Source organism: Delphinapterus leucas, chromosome 5 (assembly GCF_059928025.1).
Source record: "Delphinapterus leucas isolate spDelLeu-1000000601 "Yukka" chromosome 5, BTC_Dleu_Yukka2, whole genome shotgun sequence".
Taxonomy (NCBI): domain Eukaryota; kingdom Metazoa; phylum Chordata; class Mammalia; order Artiodactyla; family Monodontidae; genus Delphinapterus; species Delphinapterus leucas.
Window position 1 is genome coordinate 135,542,134 of NC_143133.1, and position 22,255 is coordinate 135,564,388.

Below are 22,255 nucleotides of genomic sequence, written 5' to 3' on the forward strand. Positions count from 1 at the left end.
CGTTAATTTCCTCTAAGCCTTTTGGACGTGTGACCTTTGTAGCTTCACTGCATAAAACTGCAAAATCTTCAGTAAGACTAAACGTCACTGGAGGAACAGGAACTCTCACTCATTGTCGGTGGAAACACAAAATGGTATATGGCTACTTGGGCAGACAGGTTGTTTCTTACAAAACTAAACAGACTCTTACCATATGATCAGCAATCACACTCCTTGGTGTTTACCCAAAGGAGCTGAAAGCATATGTCCACTCAAAAACCACCACACGGGTGCTCATAGCAGCTTCATTCGCAATTGCCAAAACTTGGAAGCAACCAAGATATTCTTCAATAAATGAGTGGATAACTAATTTGGGGTACATGCAGCCAATGCAATAAGATCATCACTACAAAAGAGCAAGCTACCAAGCTTCGCAGACAAGGAGGGACTTTAAACGCAGATGACTAAGTGAAAGGAGCCCACCAGAAAAGGCTACAGACTATATAATTCCAACTATATGACCTTCTGGAAAAGGCAAAACTATGAAGACAGTAAAAACTACGGAGACAGTGGTTGCCAGGGGCTGGGGGGAGGGAAGGACGAATAGGTGAAGCCACCTTTAGAGCAGTGGAGATGCTCTGTCTGAAACTATAATAATGAAAGCATGTTACTGTCCATTTGTTCAAACCCGTAAAATGTATAACAAGAAGAGTGAACAGTAATGTAAACTGTAGACCTTTAGTAATTATGACGTGCCGATGAAGGCTCATCAATTCTAACACATGAATCACTCTGTGAGTGGAGTTGATATTGGAGGAGGCTGTGCAAGTGTAGGAGAAGAGGATATACGGGAAATGTCTGTACTTTCTGCCCAGTTTTGCTGCGAACCTAAACCTGCTCTACAAAAATAAAGTCTTAATTAGAAAGCTAATAAAAACTCAACATCTGGGCTTCCCTGGTGGCGCAGTGGTTGAGAGTCCGCCTGCCGATGCAGGGGACACGGGTTCGTGCCCCGGTCCGGGAAGATCCCACATGCCGCGGAGCGGCTGGGCCCGTGAGCCATGGCCGCTGAGCCTGCGCGTCCCGAGCCTGTGCTCCGCAGCGGGAGAGGCCGCAACGGTGAGGGGCCCGCGTACCGCAAAACAAAAACAAAAACAAAAACAAAACTCAACATCTTTAGTAAGCACACAAGCTGTATCACATTTTCAAGGGGGAAAAAGACAGCTCCACTGGCAGGAAACCACCATTAACATCCTTTTTTATCATTCTCTATGAATAATAAAAATAATTTTTAATACACTGGGGTGAAAGACTCTTGAATGTAAAAAGAATATATTAAAAACAACATATCTTTGCCTAACTTAGCCAGATTGGCTATTGACCCTGACTGAAAATCTTGCTTAAGGACCAAGACTTTTACATTCTGAAACTCTAGATTCACTTAGGGATTCAAATTTTCAGCTAAAACGAATCAGATTCATCAAGATAGAAAAAAGACACTCGAATCAACACAGTGCTTGGTTTTGATCCACCCTGAGAAGAGAAAAGGCTTCTCTTAGAGGCAGGTATTTTACCTGTTTGTTGCATAAGTTCCTCCCCCCGATGCTCCCCACTTCTTAGGCACCTTCTAACAGGTGAAAGTACCTTACTTTTTGTAGTCTATGAACAACAAAACCAATATTTTCCAGGGTAATTTAAGATTTGATTTCAGCAGAGGTGACCTGCTCAAAGTCACTACAATCTTTAAGAGACAGAGGAGCCTCTTGAGGGTCATAAATTTGGCAAAAATTAGAAATGTTAGCATATGCTTTTGCATGCCTAAATTTGCACGTCACATGATCATGGTATTAGAGATTTGGGAGAAATCTCAGAGGTCGTGGACATTTATTCCCTTAGCAGACCAAAAAATGTGGACCTGAGATGAACCCAGATATCCTGCATTATAATTCAAGCAGTGGTAATGTATTTTTATTTTTCATGGTGTAAGATGTATTGCAATAGCTTAATAAATTATTTTTCAAGTAAATTTTATGAAATATGTAATGTTATCAATATCAAAATTTCAATTTATGGGTTTATTTCAGTCATAAAGACACTTTTTTTTTTCTTTTGGTACGCGGGCCTCTCACTGCTGTGGCCTCTCCGGTCGCGGAGCACAGGCTCCGGACGCGCAGGCTCAGCGGCCATGGCCCACGGGTGCAGCCGCTCCGCGGCATGTGGGATCTTCCCGGACCGGGGCACGAACCCATGTACCCTGCATCGGCAGGCGGACTCTCAACCGCTGCACCACCACGGAAGCCCATAAACACACTTTTTAAACCACAAAACATAACGGACTAAACTTGTCAAGCCTCTTTTTTGTTGCATGTCAAAATACTTTAATGTTCGTTGTAGGGGACTACAGTGTGCCAGCAGTGGGTTTGGTCCGTTAAAACATTCGAGAAGCAGAATTAATTCTATGAAGCCACCAGGGCACTATTTAATGCACAGCACTAATTACCAAACTCAAAAAGATTATGCTATTTCCAGACAGGTCTAATAAGTCTCTTAGGATAGCAATTAAGAAAGTTCGAATTGCTGCTTTAAGTCTTTTCCTGAGTAAAACGGGATTCTTGCAGGAAAGCCATTATTTAAGTGGCACACCATGTCAGTCCTGTGTTAGGGGTGAATTCCTTGACACTGGCAGGCCCGGCAGACACAAGTCAAACTAGGTTCAAACTGTCCACTTGACAAGGTAGAATGGATGGTTACGTCTTGTAGGTTGTTGAGACCCCGAGAACCCTGAAAATCCAGCTCAAAATAGAAATGTGTGTAAATTAGTTTGGAGATAGTGGCAAATCATCCCTACCATCTGCCTCTTTGTCAGCATCTTCCTGAGGAAGGTAAAATGCTCCCTTTAATTGTCCCATTTAAACCCAGGCGCCGCGATGGTTCAGGTCTGATTACTACAGAATTTTCTATTTCATCCCGTAAAATAACACGACTTTTCTGTCACGGCTGAGTAAAAGAACACAGCAGGTGCTAAGGGCAGGAATTTACACCCCATCCTATAGCAATGATAACTACTTATTTTCTTCTTTCTCTGTGACGATATTTTCAAAGTGTTGCCCTAGTTTTCGCTTTATTCCTCTTCATTTCAGCAAATCTCTGTTCTGTGCCTTCTGTGCAAATCCTGGCATGAGACGAGGGACCAAGAAGACAGAAGGAAGGAAGGAGACTGCTTTTCCATCCACAAATACCTCTCAGCTGAATTTATATTAATACATTATAAATGCACGGTTGTGATTTTTGCGATTATTATTTCTAAAGAAATGGAGAGAACTGGGCAACAAATCCATTTATTTCCCCCACCTCAGACCACAACCACCATTCAGACAACTGACAGCCGTTGTCTGCATTGTTCCTGCATCGCCCTAAAAGCTCTCCTGCCACCAAGTTCTCTTGTCGCCAGGGCAGCCCATTAACTTCCTGTTTCACAACCGTGGTGATGGCTCTCCTCTAGGGGGTCCCTGCTGCTCACAGAATGAGACTGAACATTCCTTGGTAGGTCAACAAGGCACTCAAGATCTGGAGCCTGCATATTTATAAGTATTATTTCTCAGAATTCCCCCCAAACACCTCTGTTCAGCCTCCAGCCTTACAGAAATATTTACATTTTCCTTGCACACCAGACTTTAATTTCTCATTTTCTCTATGGGAAGTTACTCTCCCTTCTTTCTCCTAATACCTACCTCTCCTTCAGGTCTTAAATTCCATATGATTTCCTCAAAGAAGGAAGCCTTTTCTTACGTCTAGAACTGGGGTTAGAAGCCTCTTAAGGGTGCTACCACAGAACTTTTGCTTTCCTCTATCTGTTCATTCGGAAAGCCTTTACTAAACAGCGGCTCTGTGCCCGGCCTTATTCTAGGAGCCTGGGAGCAAACAAGCACCAACAAAGACTCCCTGCCCACATGTCACTTACTTTCAAGATGGAGAAAACAATTAACAAGGTAATGAATACATTCATTATAAATACAGTAGACTAGGAGCTATTAAAGGGAAAAACACGAAAAAGCTGGAGCAGGGAAGGGGGATGGAACACACCCTAATGGGTGGGAGAGCGCAAGTTTAAATAGAGAACCTGCTTCTGGGGTCGTTAAGGAGATGGAAACTGAACAAAGAGCTACAGAGGGCAGGAGGTTTAGCCTTGCGGATGCTAAGGGCAGAAGAGTCCAGAAGAGGACAGAGCCAGTGCAAAGGCTCTGAAGCGAGAACATGTCTCCCGTGCTTAAAAAACGGCAGAATGATACGTGAACCCCAATGCCTATAGCAGCTCTATTTACAACAGCGAAGACATGGAAACCACCTAAGTGCCCACCGACAGATGACTGGATAAAGAAGATGTGGTACGTATATACAATGGAATAGTACTCAGCCATAAAATAGAATGAAATAATGCCATTTGCAGCAACATGGATGGACCTAGAGATTATCATACTAAGTGAAGTAAGTCAGAAAGAGAAGGACAAATACCGTATCATATCACCTATATGTGGAATCTATAAAAAGGGTACAAATGAACTTATTTATAGAACAGAAATATATTCACAGATGTAGAAAACAACTTATGGTTACCAGGCAGTGACGGGGGGGGGGATAAACTGGGAGATTGGGATTGATATATACACACTACTACATATAAAATAGATCACTAGTAAGAACCTGCTGTAGAGCACAGGGAACTCTACTCAATACTCTGTAATGACCTGTATGGGAAAAGAACCTAAAAAAGAGTGGGTCTATGTATCTGTATAACTGAGTCACTTTTCTGTGCACCTGACACTAACACAACATTGTACCTCAGCTATAGTCCAATAAAAATTAAAAAAAAAAAAAACTGGCAGAAAGGCCACTGTAGCTGAAGCAGAGGGAGTGAGGGGAGAGCCCGAGAGAGGAAGGCGGAGCATGTAGGGCTTCGTGGCCAGTGGGGTGAGTCTGGCTTGCACTGCTGTGGTATGGATGGCCACAGGGCTGGGGGGCCGGAGAGCAGCAGTGACATAATGTAATTTACATTTTAAAAGGACCACAAGCATGGGAGAGAGAGGGGTCAGTCGGGAGGCAGGGAACCCCGTCTAGGAGATCATTGCAGTAACCCGGCAGCAGGGCCATGGGGGCTGGATTTAGGGTGGGTGCAGAAGAGGCGTAGTGTTTCCTGACAGACTGGATGTGGGCCACCGGGTAAGAGAGGGCTCCGGGACACTTGCAAGTCCTTGGCTGAAGGAACAGCTGAAAAGATGGGGTTGCCATCAACTGAGAGGGAAGGGTTGTTGCAGGAATAGTGTTTCAGGGGATGAAGAGGGGGCAGAGGTGGAAATCAGAAGCTGAGAATGCGTTGATATCAACGCGTCAGTAAGACAACTTCCACCGAAGTTAATACAAGGTGATTGCTGGTTTCTAGCCTGAAGACGATCAACCCCTTGAAGGCTGGAACTTTGTCTTTTCCCTGACACCTAGAACAGTGACCGCTTGCAGAGTAAAAACTCAGTAAAATGTATAATGGGTTGATGGATGAATAAGTGAATACTGCCCCAAATTAGCACATTAGTGAAAGAGAGTCAGATTTTAAATCTCTAGAGTTATTTTTGGCACAGGACATAAGAATGAAGAAATTTAACATTTGCAATTTATATTCGGTGGTTATTAAAATATGTTAAATATTGAAACACATAAGGTTTACTTGTATTTATTGAATAAGATTGATTTTAATTAGGAAGCTGTGGAAGGTGCATTGACTTTCAAGGAAGACTAGAAGTTTTAAATAATTATTAATTTAATAGTCCCACAACTTGATATAAATTATATAATTTCCAATGCCTAACCATGGAGAGGATTTGATGTAATGAATTATATTTTTACAGGCTCTCATGCCTATAGCATAAGTTTACGATTTAAATTATCTAGCAACATACCTGATAGAGTCCGTGACCCAAAACACAATGTAAAGAGAGATAACCGCATTCGAGATATTTTCGCTTGTACAGATGATATACGCTTGTTTGTATTAGGAGATGGTATATGTTCCCTATCTAGTTTTTCTTCCTTTTTCTGCCCGTGAAACAATCATGACAGAAACAACCATGAAAGTCCTGTCTTGGAATTACTCTTTACACCTGTTGACAACTCACTCCTCCCGATTTCCCTGGACCTGTTGCGCTGTTGCACGGCTCACGGGCAAAGCCCTGCTCAGGCATCCTACCTCTGGAAAGCCTTCCTACCGTACAGTCCTAAGCATGTGTAGGAGCTGCCACAGTTTACATGTATCACTCTCTACTATATTTGCTTACTGGCATGTTTGTATCCTCCATAAGACTTTGGATTATCAAAGGCAAGAGTCATTCTTTAAAAATATATTGAGTTCCCGGCTGTCTAGTACATGAGCAATATGCCTCCGTGTTAGGATGAACTCCCACCCAAAGGCACATCCTCCACACAGATTTTCAGTACTTTTTATCAAGCTTCAAAGACCATATAAGATATATCTCCTACTGGCACCTCTGTTTCCAAAGCTGTGCTAAGTAAGTCTTTGTAAATGTTGTTCAATTTTGGGGCCGAGGGTCAAAAAGTGATTGAGAGCCTACTTTTTGGGGGGTGGAGGGTGAAGTAGAAAAGAACAGCTTTACTGCTTTGCCAGGCAAAGGGAGCCACAGCAGGCTCGTGCCCTGAAAAACTGTGTGTCCCAACCCTGAAGGATTTGGTGAGGAGTTCTATAGCAATGGTTCTAGGGCGGGGTTGCTGATAAGGACCAGGGTGTGTGCAGGGCCTGCGCTCCTTTAATCTGGCCTCCAGGACCTTCCCTGAGTTCCAACCGGCAGGTTCAAACAGCCGCTAATCAGGGAAGGGAGGGGATGCAGAGACAAGGGAGGGGCAGTCAGGAAACAACAGTGTAGCCTTGGGGCAGGGTCCTTGTACTACCTCAAGGGATACACAGAACATGGAAGAGGCTGTGTTTTGTTTTGTTTTGTTTTGTTTTGTTTTTAACATCTTTATTGGAGTATAATTGCCTTACAATGGTGGGTTAGTTTCTGCAGTATAACAAAGTGAATCAGCTATACGTATACATATATCCCCATATCCCCTCCCGCTTGCGTCTCCCTCTCTATCCCACTCCTCTAGGTGGTCACAAAGCACTGAACTCATCTCCCTGTGCTATGCGGCATACCATATGCTAACACACATATATGGAATAATAAAAAAAAAAGTTCTGAAGAACCTGGGGGCAAGAAGGGAATAAAGACACAGACCTACTAGCGAGGCTGTGTTTTTAAACTTTTAAGCCTATGCTCTTTGAGGCGCCCCACAAGGAAGGGCCATCACGATCTTTCTGAAACTTGTCAGAAGAAACCAAAAGGGAGCCGCTCTGGAGGGAAATGTTACAGCCAGAAGGGAGCAAAGAAAGGTCACCAACAGAGTGAACTCTGGTGCTAGATCTTAGCAAAAATGTTAGCAGAATGCATTGCCAAAGATCTCTTATCCCCTAAATCCGCTTGCGCTTTGAGGCATAGCACGTGAACTTTAATAACGATATGACTTCCGTGAGAAAAAAATCATCTCCTTTTGCTTTCATCCTTCTCACAGGCAGCAGCAGTGGGAGGCTACACGATGACTAGCAGAGTGTTCAAAGGAATGTCAGTCCCATCTGAGGGGGAATGCCACATGCACGCTCCATCAGAGGACTTCACTGGCAGCACATCTGGATGCAGGGAAGCCTGCAATCCCAGCAGATGTGGGCCTCAGTCAGACCCCTGCTGAACACAGGAGGAGACAGACACTGATGGGGTCCCCTCCCTTCTAAGCAGCCCTGTTAAATGGTGGCACGCCCACGGCCCTCAAGCCCTTTATAAATGTATATGTGCTGAATCTCAGTCAAGGTCACCAAACGAGAAGTCACCTACTTTAGAGAAAAAATTAGCTCCGGGCTATGCTTTAGCATCCTATGGGATGCTTTCCTAAATTTGACGTTGAATTAATAGGATCCATTTACACACCCCAAAGTAGAAAACTTAAAAGTTTCTAATTCTTATCTAGCACCAGTCTCACAACCAGACGCAAATTTAAAGACAAACATATCTGTTTTTTTCAATTTGTGCAGAAAACAACAACATCAACAAAACTTCTCCAGGATGTATGAACGTAACTATGAGAGCAACTGAAATGACACTGTCCCTGACTGGTTCTTGCGCAGCCTGCACTATGATACACAGATAACACAGGTAAGCAGATCACTATACATTTGACAATACTCTGCAGCTTTTATTTTTCATAAACCTAGTCTCCAAAAGTGAACACGATCTCATCTCACTCACTCTTCCTCCCGCTGGTTTTACTCTTATCTCTGCTCTCAATCAGGTGACGAACAGAAGAAAAAGAAACCCCTTCCTATCAACAGCAGAAATGTGTCATATTTGGAGGTAAATATATGCATGTATGTATTTACACAATAAAGTACTGAATAACCAGTGAAGACCTCAAGGTGTCCAGGCACACAGAGAATAGAAGATGAGTCTGGAGAGCGCTTATTACAGAGCAGTGCATGACATTTAGCGTTCAGCGTTTCTTTGATTACATAAATCATTATATTTATTTTGTTAATTATGAACACAAATTGAGACTTTTATCTTCTTCCTAAGGTGTCCCAGAGAACAAGCTACTCACCCGCAGTTAGATAGAGATAGAGATGAGGGTGGATGGGGAGGGGGAGGGGGATGGGGAGGGGAGGGGAGGGGGAGGTGAAGATGGTGGAGGTGCAGGTGGAAATGGAGATGGAGGTGGAGGTGGGGATAGACATGGTGATGGAGGTAGAAGTAGATCCTGATAGATATGTACCTTAATTGTAGTCGTGTGTGCTCCAGGGTATTCTTTTTCTTCCAGTGTTGACCATCTCTCTATAAACTTAGATACCATGGAGTCATCATAGTCTACTATCTGAAATCCAGAGACGTTTGCACCTCCAAACTGAATTTTTAATAGGTCTCCATCGGTAAATCCCTGGACAGAGAACATATTTATGTCATGCTTTCTATTAAGAACCAAATAGAACTTAACGTTAAGCAAATAGCTCTATACATTGTGGTTTTACAAATTTCAAAGAACTCATGAGGGAGATAAAAAGCCTATAGTAAATGTTTCATGTATTTTAACAGCCAATATTCTTCCCCAGCACCTAGCCTCATCCTGGTCATAGCGGGTCCTTAATCAATGATTGTTTATTGGTCATACTTACATAAAAGTTCTCTGTATTATTGAGAAATCTTCCAAGGCTAAGAACTGGGTTTTATTTGCTGTATTTACAACAAAGCACCACCAGATACTTAAACATTAAGCTACATCTCCAAGAGCTACAACATTGTGTGATGGTTATTTCTATTTAAATTGTCCACTCTCTCAGGTGATATCAAAACCTTGTAAATGAGAAGGGAAGGTACCAAATGCTTTGTCATTATTGGAGAACGATTAAGTATTTTCATTTTAAGCACGAAACTTTGTTTCTATAAAATGTATTAAATTTTAAAAAGCCACTTCTACTGCATTGTTAGAATGAATTCAGTCATTACTAAAACTATCATAGAGTGTTTCCGCTGCCATAAAGTATATCTCAGTTTGGGAGTACATTCTCTGAAAGATGAAATCGCAATTTTAGAAAGTCACAATTATAAATATTTTCATCTTATACACTTATTCCTTATTATCACACAGAAGAATTGGAAATATTTTGACCTAAATATGAGAGCCTTTTCTTTGTTGTTGATATTAAAAATATAGTTTAATATTATTTGTGTGGAGAAGGATAATTACGCTGTTATTGGCTCATATTTTTGCTTTTTCTTTTTATCAAATAATGCAAATAGAGGAAAATGTATATAACAAAATTCATAGATTTTCTGTTCTGACCCACGCATGCCCCAGTTAAGCTGCTTCAAAACAATCAATTTCAGTAATTTTTGTTTTTTGTGTATTTACCTCTGTAATTCTGCATGACACATTTTTGTTCTTCTTTCCTAACTTACCCATGTTAGATTTTCTTCTTCAGTTTATACTTGTGCCAGATGAATATGTAAGTCTCATAAGCAAACCATCTATCTCCTCAGCCATTTTAATGTTCACTGTTTTCACAGTTAAAATTCTGTTTTTCAGAGCAAAGCCAAATAACATGTTTGGATTGCACTTTCCTTCTTGAATAGTATTTTATTCTAATGTTAATGATTGCTTCATTGTTTTCACTACTAGAACTTCCTCTTTCTTATTTTTTCTCCAGTTGCTCCATGTAAAAATTTTCATGTTTATATGGGTAAAAGTTTTTTCAATTAAAATATTGAAACATATCAAGTCATCTCTCTTTTCCCCTGCCTCCTGGAGCCTTCCACCTTAACGCTGCGATCTGAATGGTTCCTCTTTCATCTGCTCTGCAATTGTTCTCCTGAAATGCCCCTTCCCCTCTTTTCTGAGTAGCTTCTCTGTATCCTCCATCACTTTTCTCTCCTGTTTTACCCCTTTCTTCAGCTAGAGTCCTCAGTAGTCTCCTGAGACACGTGGAGTTACCTTTTTTGAGACACTGAATGTCTGTAAATACCTTTGTTTTCTCTGACACTTGACTGGTATTTTGGCTGGGTATAGCATTTTAAGTTGAAACCCTGATAATCTGAAGGCATTGTTCTACTGACTTACTGTTTCTACTGAAAAATACAATAGCATTATTTCTAATTATTTTTTGTCTGTGACCTGCTTCATACTCCTTCCGGCTTCCCACCTGTCATAAACTTTAAGATCTTCTATTTATCTCTGAAAGTTCATGGTGATATTTTACGAAAGAAGCCTTTTGTCTTTCATTATTGTGTGTGCTCAACAGGCAGATTTATGTCATTTAGTACCGGAAATTGTTCTGAATGTTTCTCTGATAATTTCCTTCCCCTGTTTTCACTATGTCTGTTTAGAAGGTTCATTAATAAGACATTGCAACCCCTAGATTAAACGTCTGAGTCCCTCAGTTTTCTCCACATACACCGTTTTTTATTGTATTGTCATTTTGCCACATAATCTGGAAGATTTTCTCAACTTTACCTTCAAACTCATGTAATTTTACTAGTTATTTCACGAAAAATAAGCTAACTTCCCAGAGCTCTTTCTTGTTCCTTGAATTTTGTTTATAGCAGCCTTTTCTCCTCTTTATGGATAACATATTTTATCTTATTTCTCTGAAGATATTCTTACAATTTGAAGCATTTTTCTCCTGATTCCTGCCTGCCTTGTTTCCGTGTACTTGTTTATTTGTATTGCATCCCTCATGGCAAAGACTTTTTTCTCAAAAGTCTGGTAATGCTTGGCTGTCTAAGAGGAAGATGCCAAAACATTTCTTGGAATTTCTATGTGCACGGGCAGGGCTGGTTGATGAGTGAGCCTCACTGTAAGGCAGAGTCAGGTGGGCGGATTGCAGGACTTTTTGTCTGATTCTGAAGGGCTGAAGAAATGAGAATTGGATCCCTTATGACCGCTTCCTCATCCTTTATCCCCTTTAATGACGTGTCAGGAACTGAACTATAGCCTGTGATTGGGGAGCCTAATCAAGCATTCAGCAATTTCTGAAGAAATAAGTCACTAACAATATCTAAGGATTTTTCTATCTTTTACAGCCACCTCCTTTAACACCCATTAGCCACTGGACATGGAAGAAGGGACATTCCCAGTCAAGACTTTGGAAGATGAAAGCCCTTCAACTTTGGATGCCATTCTCCAATTTTAAATGTCACTGAAATTTTCAAGTGCCCTAGAGATTCTCAGAAACTGCAGCACTCTACAGATTCTTTGAATTTACTGATTCACTAGAAATTCCATATGGCGAGGATACCAAGTATTCAGAGAAGGAAAAACACAACTTGAATTCAGATAAAATGTTATGTAGATTTCTCCCTATAGCAGCATGACAGCAGCAAGAACTTGCTTTTATTTTTGAACCTTTTTACGTTGGTCAACACATGTTTCCTTTTTCACAGCATCTAATATCAATTCTCAAATTGATGACCTCCTTCTGCCATTATTTCTCAATGTCCCAATATAACCTTCTCCATCTGGACATTTTTAAAGATCACAGCTTTCGGTGTGGCTCTGTGCTGTTCATCAATGGCACAGGTCACACAGGGACTGACTGGCCAGGCTGTTCCCTGCACAGAATGTGGTTCTGGAAAGCCCGATTACAGAGCTTCACTTATTTTAACTCTCGCTATTCTGGTCGGGACTCATTTAGGATCTATAAGCCATATTATAAGGGTAAGTTCTAAAAAATTATTATAGTGATGAGCCATTTCATTGCCAAACAGAAATTTTATCTTGAACAACCAACTTCTCCCAATATATGTAGGTTTGAGGTTGAATATTCTTTATCACTGGTGCCACTTTCTAGTGAAAACAATATTTATCACTTGTAAGGCTGTGGGGTTTTAAAATCTCTCCATGACTATTGGAAATAATGTCTTGTGACATAACAATCTAATATTCCACAAGCAATGTCATAAATCCTCATCTCTAGTATAAATAGGAAACTTTCACAGTCCTACAATGCTACGGAGAATACACTCATTCACTGCTTTTGTCACTCTTTTACTCACCTTTTTTTCTGAGGCTGGGGAGACGGAGCCCTCAATTGCACAGAATCATACTTGTTTAAAGAACGTAAACCTTTGCAGCAGGGGAGCCTCAAGCTCACGTTAATGCCGATCTAAAAACTATCTTGAAAACAGAAATTTCTAGTGGTAGTTCTAAATTGACTTTGATCATACTTAAGAAGGGAGATACAGTTAATCACGGGACTGTTTCAGTATAATCTTAATTTGAGGGAATCTCAATGGAAAAGTGATCAGCTATTCAATTTTCATTGTGTTGCTTATATAGTAAGTAGGAAATCAGACATAAATAATACACAATATATAAGTATTCTGGGTATTTCCAGGCTTTATTTTGCACCAAGACATAGTCTCACAAATGTGCATTTCAAATATTATAGACACTAAGAACTTTAAAGAAATGGGCAAAGGGTAAAGTTTATAAATTACAGTGACAGTGAGAAACATGGGGAAATTTGGACACTTAAATTTTATATCTTTTTGAAAATTTTCCCTTAGTTAAAATACTCCTTTAACACAAAGTATAAGCTTGTCAAATACTGTTCTATAATTTCTCACATCATTTATAACAATAGGAAATTGATTAGAAAATATGAAATGGAAAGTAAATCTAAAGTGTAACAAATTCAGAAAAATATTGTCTCTTCTAATTGATTGATATAATCAAAATATGTTTTTTAAAATACCACTGATAAATGCTGGCCATAAAATTTTTTTGAATTAACAGGCATCTCTATTAAAATAATAGATATCATTAATTCACCTACCAGATTTGCAATGATGTAATGGTACCCTTTAACATGTTTTCCAATGGTAATAACCTAATAAAGATAAAGAAACAAATGTAAGTAATGTAAATGTAAAAGTACTTCTGTTATGACCTGATTCAGAAAATAAATTTTATCTACTTTGTTTCTTGATAGTCTACAATGAGTCATATTTGATAAAATATAATTATCAAATTCAGATAATATTTCTCTCAGAAAAAAGTAACCATACATTTTAGTGCTTTATAAATATTATCTTTCAAGAAGTCAATAACTAAACAAAAGTGATTACCTTGGTTTCGTTAATAGTGAAAATAAGGTTTCAATATTTTAAGAAATGTGAAATCAAAAACGTGTTGAATCCCTAATAAGTCATAATTTTATTCCTACAAAAGCTATTTTTTTTCTTTTCAGTGAAACATAGACAGCTGAACCCAGCATCTGAGATTTTATATTCACAACCTACATTCAAAGATAAACACAGAGTTTACAGCAGTACATGGGTTTTAAAAGAATATTAATAAGCATATAACAGAATTGTTATATAGATCTATAAAATAAAATTCTAATCTTAAGAATCTTGAAATACTTATAGTCTAGTTCAAATGAACATTGTTATTTCTGGTTTAAGGCAGCAAAATGTCAGAGAAGCTAATTTCTCTCCACAAATCTAAGTCAAAAATCATGGCACAAGTAGTCATTTGGCAATGCTCCCAACAGTTTTGGACATTATTGCATCAACTGGACTCTTCATTGATCTCTATCACTTATAAAGGGAAGTAGGTAAAATGGCCACGCTGTAGTCCTGGTACTGAGATACTCAAATGTAATTTCTATTTTTAAGAAAATAGTCACACTAACGGAAAGCATTAACTGTTATTAAAAATGGAAAAGGTTAGATCCCCTCCTTACTGAACTGTTTTGGTGGCTTCCCATCGCTTTTATTAGCGTAATGTACGAAATCCTTCACATACTGTGAAGTTCAGGCCCACCTTCTCACTCTCTATACTAGAGCCACGTGGCCCTCTTTTTGTTTCTTTGTGCAAAAAGGGCTTCTTTCCATCACCTCAGGGCTTTCATAGATCCTGTTTCCTCTGCTTGGAAAGTTCCCTCCACACCAAACCCTTCGTCTCTTAAGGCACAGTGAATCTCAGCCCAGTGTTACCTCCTAGAAGACTTCCCTCCTTCATCCCAGGCAAAGTCAGATGCTCCAAAGCACCACACTTAGTCAAAGAGCAAGGGGAGGGCCAGATCCTAGAAGGATTCCACCATATGTTACTTTGATAGTACATGGTCACAAATTTGGAAGGGAGTTAGGCTTATCTTATTTGTTAACTTATTTTTTTGTAACACAACTAAGTTGCCTTTTCCAAGAAAATGAATGCTCTGTGTTGAAGGGAGGATTCTGAAGAAAAGATGTCCTCCTGAATAAAAATATATTAATTAGCAACAGCTGAACTGAGATGGTCATGCCCCTCATATTTCCTACTGGCATTTGTTGATTGTGCTTATTGGTCATTCTACCTTCACAATCGTGCATGTTTTCCTTCTGGGAATTCAGAAAAAACACAGTATTAATGGTGCTACCAGAAGTAGAAGTAGTTGAGTTTAGTGTTCATTGAGAAAAAGGAGAAATATGAAGAATGGTCTAGACTTACTTCTCTCTAAGAATTAGTATCAGCCATACCATCATATCTTTGTTTTATGGAGCCATTAGTACTGCATTAACAGTAGTAAATTTACGTTAATTTCTAAGTGTTTTTGACGTCTGAGTCCTTTCCCCACCTAATTACAACTAGAAATAAGTGTCTCTAAAGTTTTATTGAATGATAAAATACTCATAGACTAACAGCGTTTAATTATATTTCTAACTTTAAGCAATGATGAATATAAAGTTTCATCTCATCTCCATTCTCTTGACAGAGTGAGTAAGTCAATAGTGTTTCCTTTTCTTGAAATGTACCTCAATCCCACTTTCTGCCTGGTAAACTCTATTCCTTGAAGGCCTCCCATGATCTCCCAATCGACATGATTTTTTCTGCAATTTTTTTTCTCATAACATCCTGTTCTGTTCATTCATAGTATTACCATTACTATAATTGCATATTAATGTAACTATGAAACATCATGGCTATTCACCTTGATGGGCATGCCTGTTTTGTTTAACACTACGTCTTGGATCTCCTGCAGTGCCTGTCTGGTAAGCATTAGACACTCAGGGAAATTCACTGAACAAACAACTGGAGGAATCCAAGCCAGCCAGCCAAGTGGTACCCATGTGTGACCCATTCATACATCTTCCCACCCCTGTTAAGACAGGTACTTCCTCCTGCATGCTCTTAGACCACATTGCATTACAACTTGTAATACTGCAGTGTTTATTATGTGTGTACAGTTTCCTTCCCCTTTAAACAATGAATTCAGAAGGTAAAGTCAAGACCCTTACCTTTCTTGGCATCCCTCATTCCAGATACATACAATGTCCTCAATAAATCCACACACTCACATAATACATTCAATAAAATATATGTGCAAAATACTGTGTACATTTTGAATGGATGTCCATATGGACATTTATTTAATCACGATCATATATTTGCTACAAAAAATTTCATTCCATGAAATAATGCCATTTGGAGCAACATGGATGGACCTAGAGATTATCATACAAAGTGAAGCAAGTCAGACAGAGAAAGACAAATATCGTATAATATCACTTATATGTGGAATCTAAAATATGACACAAATGAACGTATCTATGAAACAGAAACAGACTCATAGAGAACAGACTTATGGTTACCAAGGGGGAGAAGGGGTAGGGGAGGGAAGGATTGAGAGTTTGGGATCAGCAGATGCAAACTACTGTATAAAGAATGGATAAACAACAAGGTCCTACTGTATATCATAGGGAACTATATTCAATATCCTGTGATAAATCATAATGGAAAAGGATATAAAAAAGAATGTCTATATGTGTGCCTGCATATATATATATATATATATATATATCTGAGTCACTTTGCAGTACAGTAGAAATTAACACAACATTGTAAATCAACTATGCTTCAATAAAATAAATTTTAAAAAAATTCCATTCCACTCATGCAGCTTAATATCATCAAAACAAGCAACCCAATCTAAAAATGGGCAGAAGACCTAAATAGACATTTCTCCAAAGAAGACATACAGATGGCCATGAGGCACGTGAAAAGATGTTCACCATTGTTAATTATCAGAGAAATGCAAATCAAAACTACAATGAGATATCACCTCACACCGATCAGAATGGCCATCATCAAAAAATCCACAAACAGTAAATGCTGGACAGGGTGTGGAGAAAAGGGAACCCTCCTCCACTGTTGGTGGCAATGTAAATTGATACAGTCACTATGGAGAACAGTATGGAGGTTCCTTAAAAAACTAAAAATAGAGCTACCATATGACCCTGCAATCCCACTCCTGGTTATATATCAGGAGAAAATCATGGTCTAAAAGGATACATGCACCCCAATGTTCATTGCAGCGCTGTTTACAATAGCCAAGACATGGAAACAACCTAAATGTCCATTGACTAGAGGAATGGGTAAAGAACATGTGGCACATATATACAATGGAATATTACTCAGCCATTAAAAAAGAATGAAATAATGCCATTTGTAGCAACATGGACAGACCTAGCGATTGTCATACTGAGTGAAGTAAGTCAGATACAGAAACAGAAATATGGTATGATATCCCTTACAAGTGGAGTCTAAACAGAAACGATACAAATGAACTTCCAAAACAGAAACAGACTCACAGACTTAGAGAACGAATTTATGGTTACCATGGGGGAAGGAATAGTTAGGGAGATTGGGATTGACATGTACACATTGTTATAAAACAAACAAACAGATATGAAGAATGCAATAACTGAAGAATACACTAGAAGGAATCAATAACAGAATAACTGAGGCAGAAGAATGAATAAGTGAGCTGGAAGACAAAATGGTGGAAATAACTGACAAGAAGAATATAGAAAAAAGAATGAAAAGAACTGAAGACAATCTCAGACACCACTGGGACAACACTAAATGCACCAACATTTGAATTATAGGGGTCCCAGAAGAAGAAGAGAAAAAGAAACGGTCTGAGAAAATATTTGAAGAGATTATACTTGAAAACTTCCCTAACATGGTTAAGGAAATAGTCACCCAAGTCCAGGAAGCACAGAGAGTCCCATACAGGATAAACCCTAGGAAAAACACACCAAGACACATTAAACTATCAAAACTTAAATTCAAAAAAAAAATATTAAAAGTAGCAAGGGAAAAACAAAAATAACATACAAAGGAATCCCCATAAGGTTATCAGCTGATTTTTCAGTGGAAACTCTGCAGGCCAGAAGGGAGTGGCAGGATATAAAGTGACAAAAGAGAAAAATCTAAAACCAAGATTACTCTACCCATTAAGGATCTCATTCAGATTCAATGGAGAAGTCAAAAGCTTTTCAGACAAGCAAAAGCTAAGAGAATTCAGCACCACCAAACCAGCTTTACAACAAATGCTAAAGAAACTTTTCTAAGCAGGAAACACAAGAGAAGAAAAAGACCCACAAAAACAAACCCAAAACAATTAAGAAAATGGTAATAGGAATATACATGCCGATAATAACCTTGAATGTGAATGGATTAAATGCTCCAACCAAAAGACACAAACTGGCTGAATGGATACAAAAACATGACCCATATATGTGCTGTCTACAAGAGACCCACTTCAGGCCTAAGGACACATACAGACTGAAAGTGAAGGATGGAAAAAGATATTTCATGCAAATCGAAATCAAAAGAAAGCTGGAGTAGCAATACTCCTATCAGATAAAATAGACCTTAAATAAAGACTATTACAAGAGATAAGGAGGGACACTACATAACGATCAAAGGAACAATCCAAGAAGACATAACAATTATAAATGTTTATGCACTCAACATAGGAGCACCTCAATACATAAGGTAAATGCTAACAGCCATGAAAGGAGAAATTGACAGTAACACAATAATAGTAGGGGACTTTAACACCCCACTTTCACCAATGGACAGACCATCCAAACAGAAAATAAGTAAGGAAACACAAGCGTTAAATGACACAACAGACCAGACAGACTTAATTGATATTTATAGAACATTCCACTCAAAAGTGGCAGAATACACTTTTACCTCAAGTTCACATGGAACATTCTCCAGGATAGATCACATCTTGGGTCACAAATCAAGCCTCAGAAAATTTAAGAAAACTGAAACTGTATCAAGCATCTTTTCTGACCACAACGCCATGAGACTGGAAATCAATTACAGGAAAAAAACTGTAAAAAACACAAACACATGGAGGCTAAACAGTGTGCTACTAAATAACCAAGAGATCACTGAAGATATTAAAAAGTACATAGAAACAAATGACAATGAAAACACGATCACCCAAAACTTATGGGATGCAGCAAAAGCAGTTCTAATAGAAGTTTATAGCAATACAATCTCACCTCAAGAAACAGGAAAAATCACAAATAAACAATCTAAACCTACACTTAAAACAGCTAGAGAAAGAAGAACAAAGAAAACCCAAAGTCAGTAGAAGGAAAGAAATAATAAAGATAAAAGCTGGTTCTTTGAGAAGATAAACAAAATTGATAAACCATTAGCCAGACTCATCAAGAAAAAAAGGGAGAAGACTCAAATCAACAGAATTAGAAATGAAAAAGGAGAAATCACAACTGACACTGCAGAAATACAAAGGATTATAAGAGACTACTACAAACAACCATATGCCAATAAAATAGACAACCACAAAGAAATGGACAAATTCTTCGAAAGGTACAATTTTCCAAGACTGAACCAGGAAGAATTAGAAAATATAAACAGACCTGTCACAAGTAATATGATTGAAACCATAATTAAAAATCTTCCAACAAACAAAAGTCCAGGACCAGATGGCTTCAGAGGTGAATTCTATTGAACATTTACAGAAGAGTTAAAACCGATCCTTCTCAAACTCTACCAAAAATTTCAGAGGGAGAAACAATCCTAAATTCATTCAATGAAGCCACCATTACCCTGATACCAAAACCAGAAAAAGATATCACAAAAAATGAAAATTAAAAACCAATATCATTGATGAACATAGATGCAAAAATCCTGAACAGAATACTAGCAACCAGAATCCAACAGCACATTAAAAGGATCATACACCATGATCAAGTGGGATTTAGGCCAGGGATGCAAGGATTCTTCAATATACACAAATCAATCAATGTGATACACCATATTAACAAACTGAAGGATAAAAACCATAAGATCACCTCAATAGATGCAGAGAAAGCTTTTCACAAAATTCAACACCAATTTATGATAAAAATTCTTCAGAAAGTGGGCATAGAGGGAACCTACCTCAACATAATAAAGGCCGTATACGACAAACCCACAGCAAGCATCATACTCAATGGTGAAAAACTGAAAGCATTTCCACTAAGATTAGGAATAAGACAAGGATGTCCACTCTCACTGCTCTTATTCAACATAGTTTTGGAAGTACTAGCCACAGCAATCAGAGAAGAAAAAGAAATAAAATAATACAAATTGGAAAAGAAGAAGTATAATTGTCACTGTTTGCAGATGACATGATACTATACATAGAAAATCCTAAAGATGCCACCAGAAAACTACTAGAACTAATCAATGAGTTTGGTAAGGTTGCAGGATACAAACTTAATGCACAGAAATCTCTGGCATTCCTATACACCAACAATGAAAAATCAAAAAGAGAAATTAAGGAAACACTCCCATTTACCATTGCAACAGAAAGAATAAAATACCTAGGAATAAACTTGCTGAAGGAGGCAAAAAGACTTGTACTCAGAAAAGTATAAGACACTGTTGAAAGAAATCAAAGATGACATAAACAGATGGAGAGATATACCATGTTCTTGGATTGGAAGAATCAATATTGTGAAAATGACTACACTACCCAAAGCAATCTACAGATTCAATGCCATCCCTACCAAACTAACAATGGCATTCTCACAGAATTAGAACAAAAAATTTTATAATTCATATGGAAACACAAAAGACCCCAAATAGCCAAAGCAATCTTGAGAAAGAAAAACAGAGCTGGAGGAATCAGGCTCCCTGACTTCAGACTATACCACAAAGCTACAGTAATCAAGACAGTATGGTACTGGCAAAAAAACGGAAATATAGATCAATGGAACAGGATAGAAAGCCCAGAGATAAACCCATGCACATATGGTCACCTAATTTCTGACAAAGGAGACAAGAACATACAATGGAGAAAAGACAGCCTCTTCAATAAGTGGTGCTGAGAAAACTGGACAGTTACATGTAAAAGAATGAAATTAGAAGACTCCTTAACACCATACACAAAAATAAACTCCAAATGGATTAAAGAATTAAATGTAAGACCAGACACTATAAAACTCTTAGAGGAAAACATAGGAAGAACACTCTTTGACATAAACCACAGCAAGATCTTTTTTAACCCACCTCCTAGAGTAATGGAAATAAAAACAAAAAATAAACAAATGGGACTTAATTAAACTTAAAAGCTTTTGCAGAGCAAAGGAAACTATAAACAAGACAAAAAGACAACCCTCAGAATGGGACAAAATATTTGCAAATGAAACAACAGACAAAGGGTTATTCTCCAAAATATACAAAGCAGCTCATGGAGCTCAATATCAAAAAACAAATAATCCAGTTAAAAAATGGGTGGAAGGGCTTCCCTGGTGGCACAGTGGTTGAGAGTCCGCCTGCCGATGCAGGGGACACGGGTTTGTGCCCCGGTCCGGGAAGATCCCATATGCCACGGAGCGGCTGGGCCCATGAGCCACGGCCGCTGAGCCTGCGCGTCCGGAGCCTGTGCTCCGCAACGGGAGAGGCCACAACAGTGAAAGGCCCGCGTACCACAAAACAAAAACAAACAAACAAGAAAAAAACAAAAAAAAAAAACAAAAAATGGGTGGAAGACCTAAATAGACATTTCACTAAGGAAGACATACAGATGGCCAAGAGGCACATGAAAAGATGCTCAACATCACTAATTATTAGAGAACTGCAAATCAAAACTACAATGAGGTATCACCTCACGCCAGTGAGAATGGCCATTATCAAAAAATTTACAAACAATAAATGCTGGAGAGGGTGTGGAGAAAAGGGAACCCTCCTGCACTGTTGGTGGGAATGTAAATTGATACAGCCACTATGGAGAACAGTATGGAAATTCCTTAAAAAACTAAAAATAGAACTACCATATGACTCAGCAATCCCACTACTGGGCATATATGCTGAGAAAACCATAATTCAAAAAGAGTCATGTACCACAATGTTCACTGCAGCACTGTTTACAATTGCCAGGACATGGAAGCAGCCTAAGTGCCCATCGACAGATGAATGGATAAAGATGTGGCACATATATACAGTGGAATATTACTCAGCCATGAAAAGAAAAGAAACTGAATTATTTGTAGTGAGATGGATGGACCTAGACTGTCATACAGAGTGAAGTAAGTCAGAAAGAGAAAAACAAATACTGTAATGCTAACACATATATATGGAATCTAAAAAAAAATGGTACTGATGAACCTAGTTGCAGGGCAGAAATAAAGAGGTAGACCTAGAGAATGGACTTGATGACATGGGGTGGGAGGGTGAAGCTGGGTCAAAATGAGAGTAGCATCGACATATACGACCGAATGTAAAATATTTAGCTAGTGGGAAGCAGCTGCATAGCACAAGGAGATCAGCTCAGTGCTCTGTGACCACCTAGAGGGGTGGGATAGGGAGGGTGGGAGGGTGCTGCAATAGGGAGGGG

At 38.8% G+C, this 22,255-nt stretch overlaps 1 protein-coding gene across 1 annotated transcript in view; it reads right to left on the minus strand.

Annotated features, from left to right (window-relative positions):
• GRIA2 (glutamate ionotropic receptor AMPA type subunit 2) overlaps positions 1-22,255 on the minus strand; it is a 167,309-nt gene that overhangs the window by 49,282 nt on the left and 95,772 nt on the right. The window contains exons 5-6 of the mRNA XM_089912494.1: positions 13,397-13,450; positions 8,842-9,003 (exon numbers count right to left, since the gene is read on the minus strand). Of these exons, the coding sequence (XP_089768620.1) occupies positions 8,842-9,003; positions 13,397-13,450 (216 nt within the window). The remainder of the gene's footprint in view (positions 1-8,841; positions 9,004-13,396; positions 13,451-22,255) is intronic.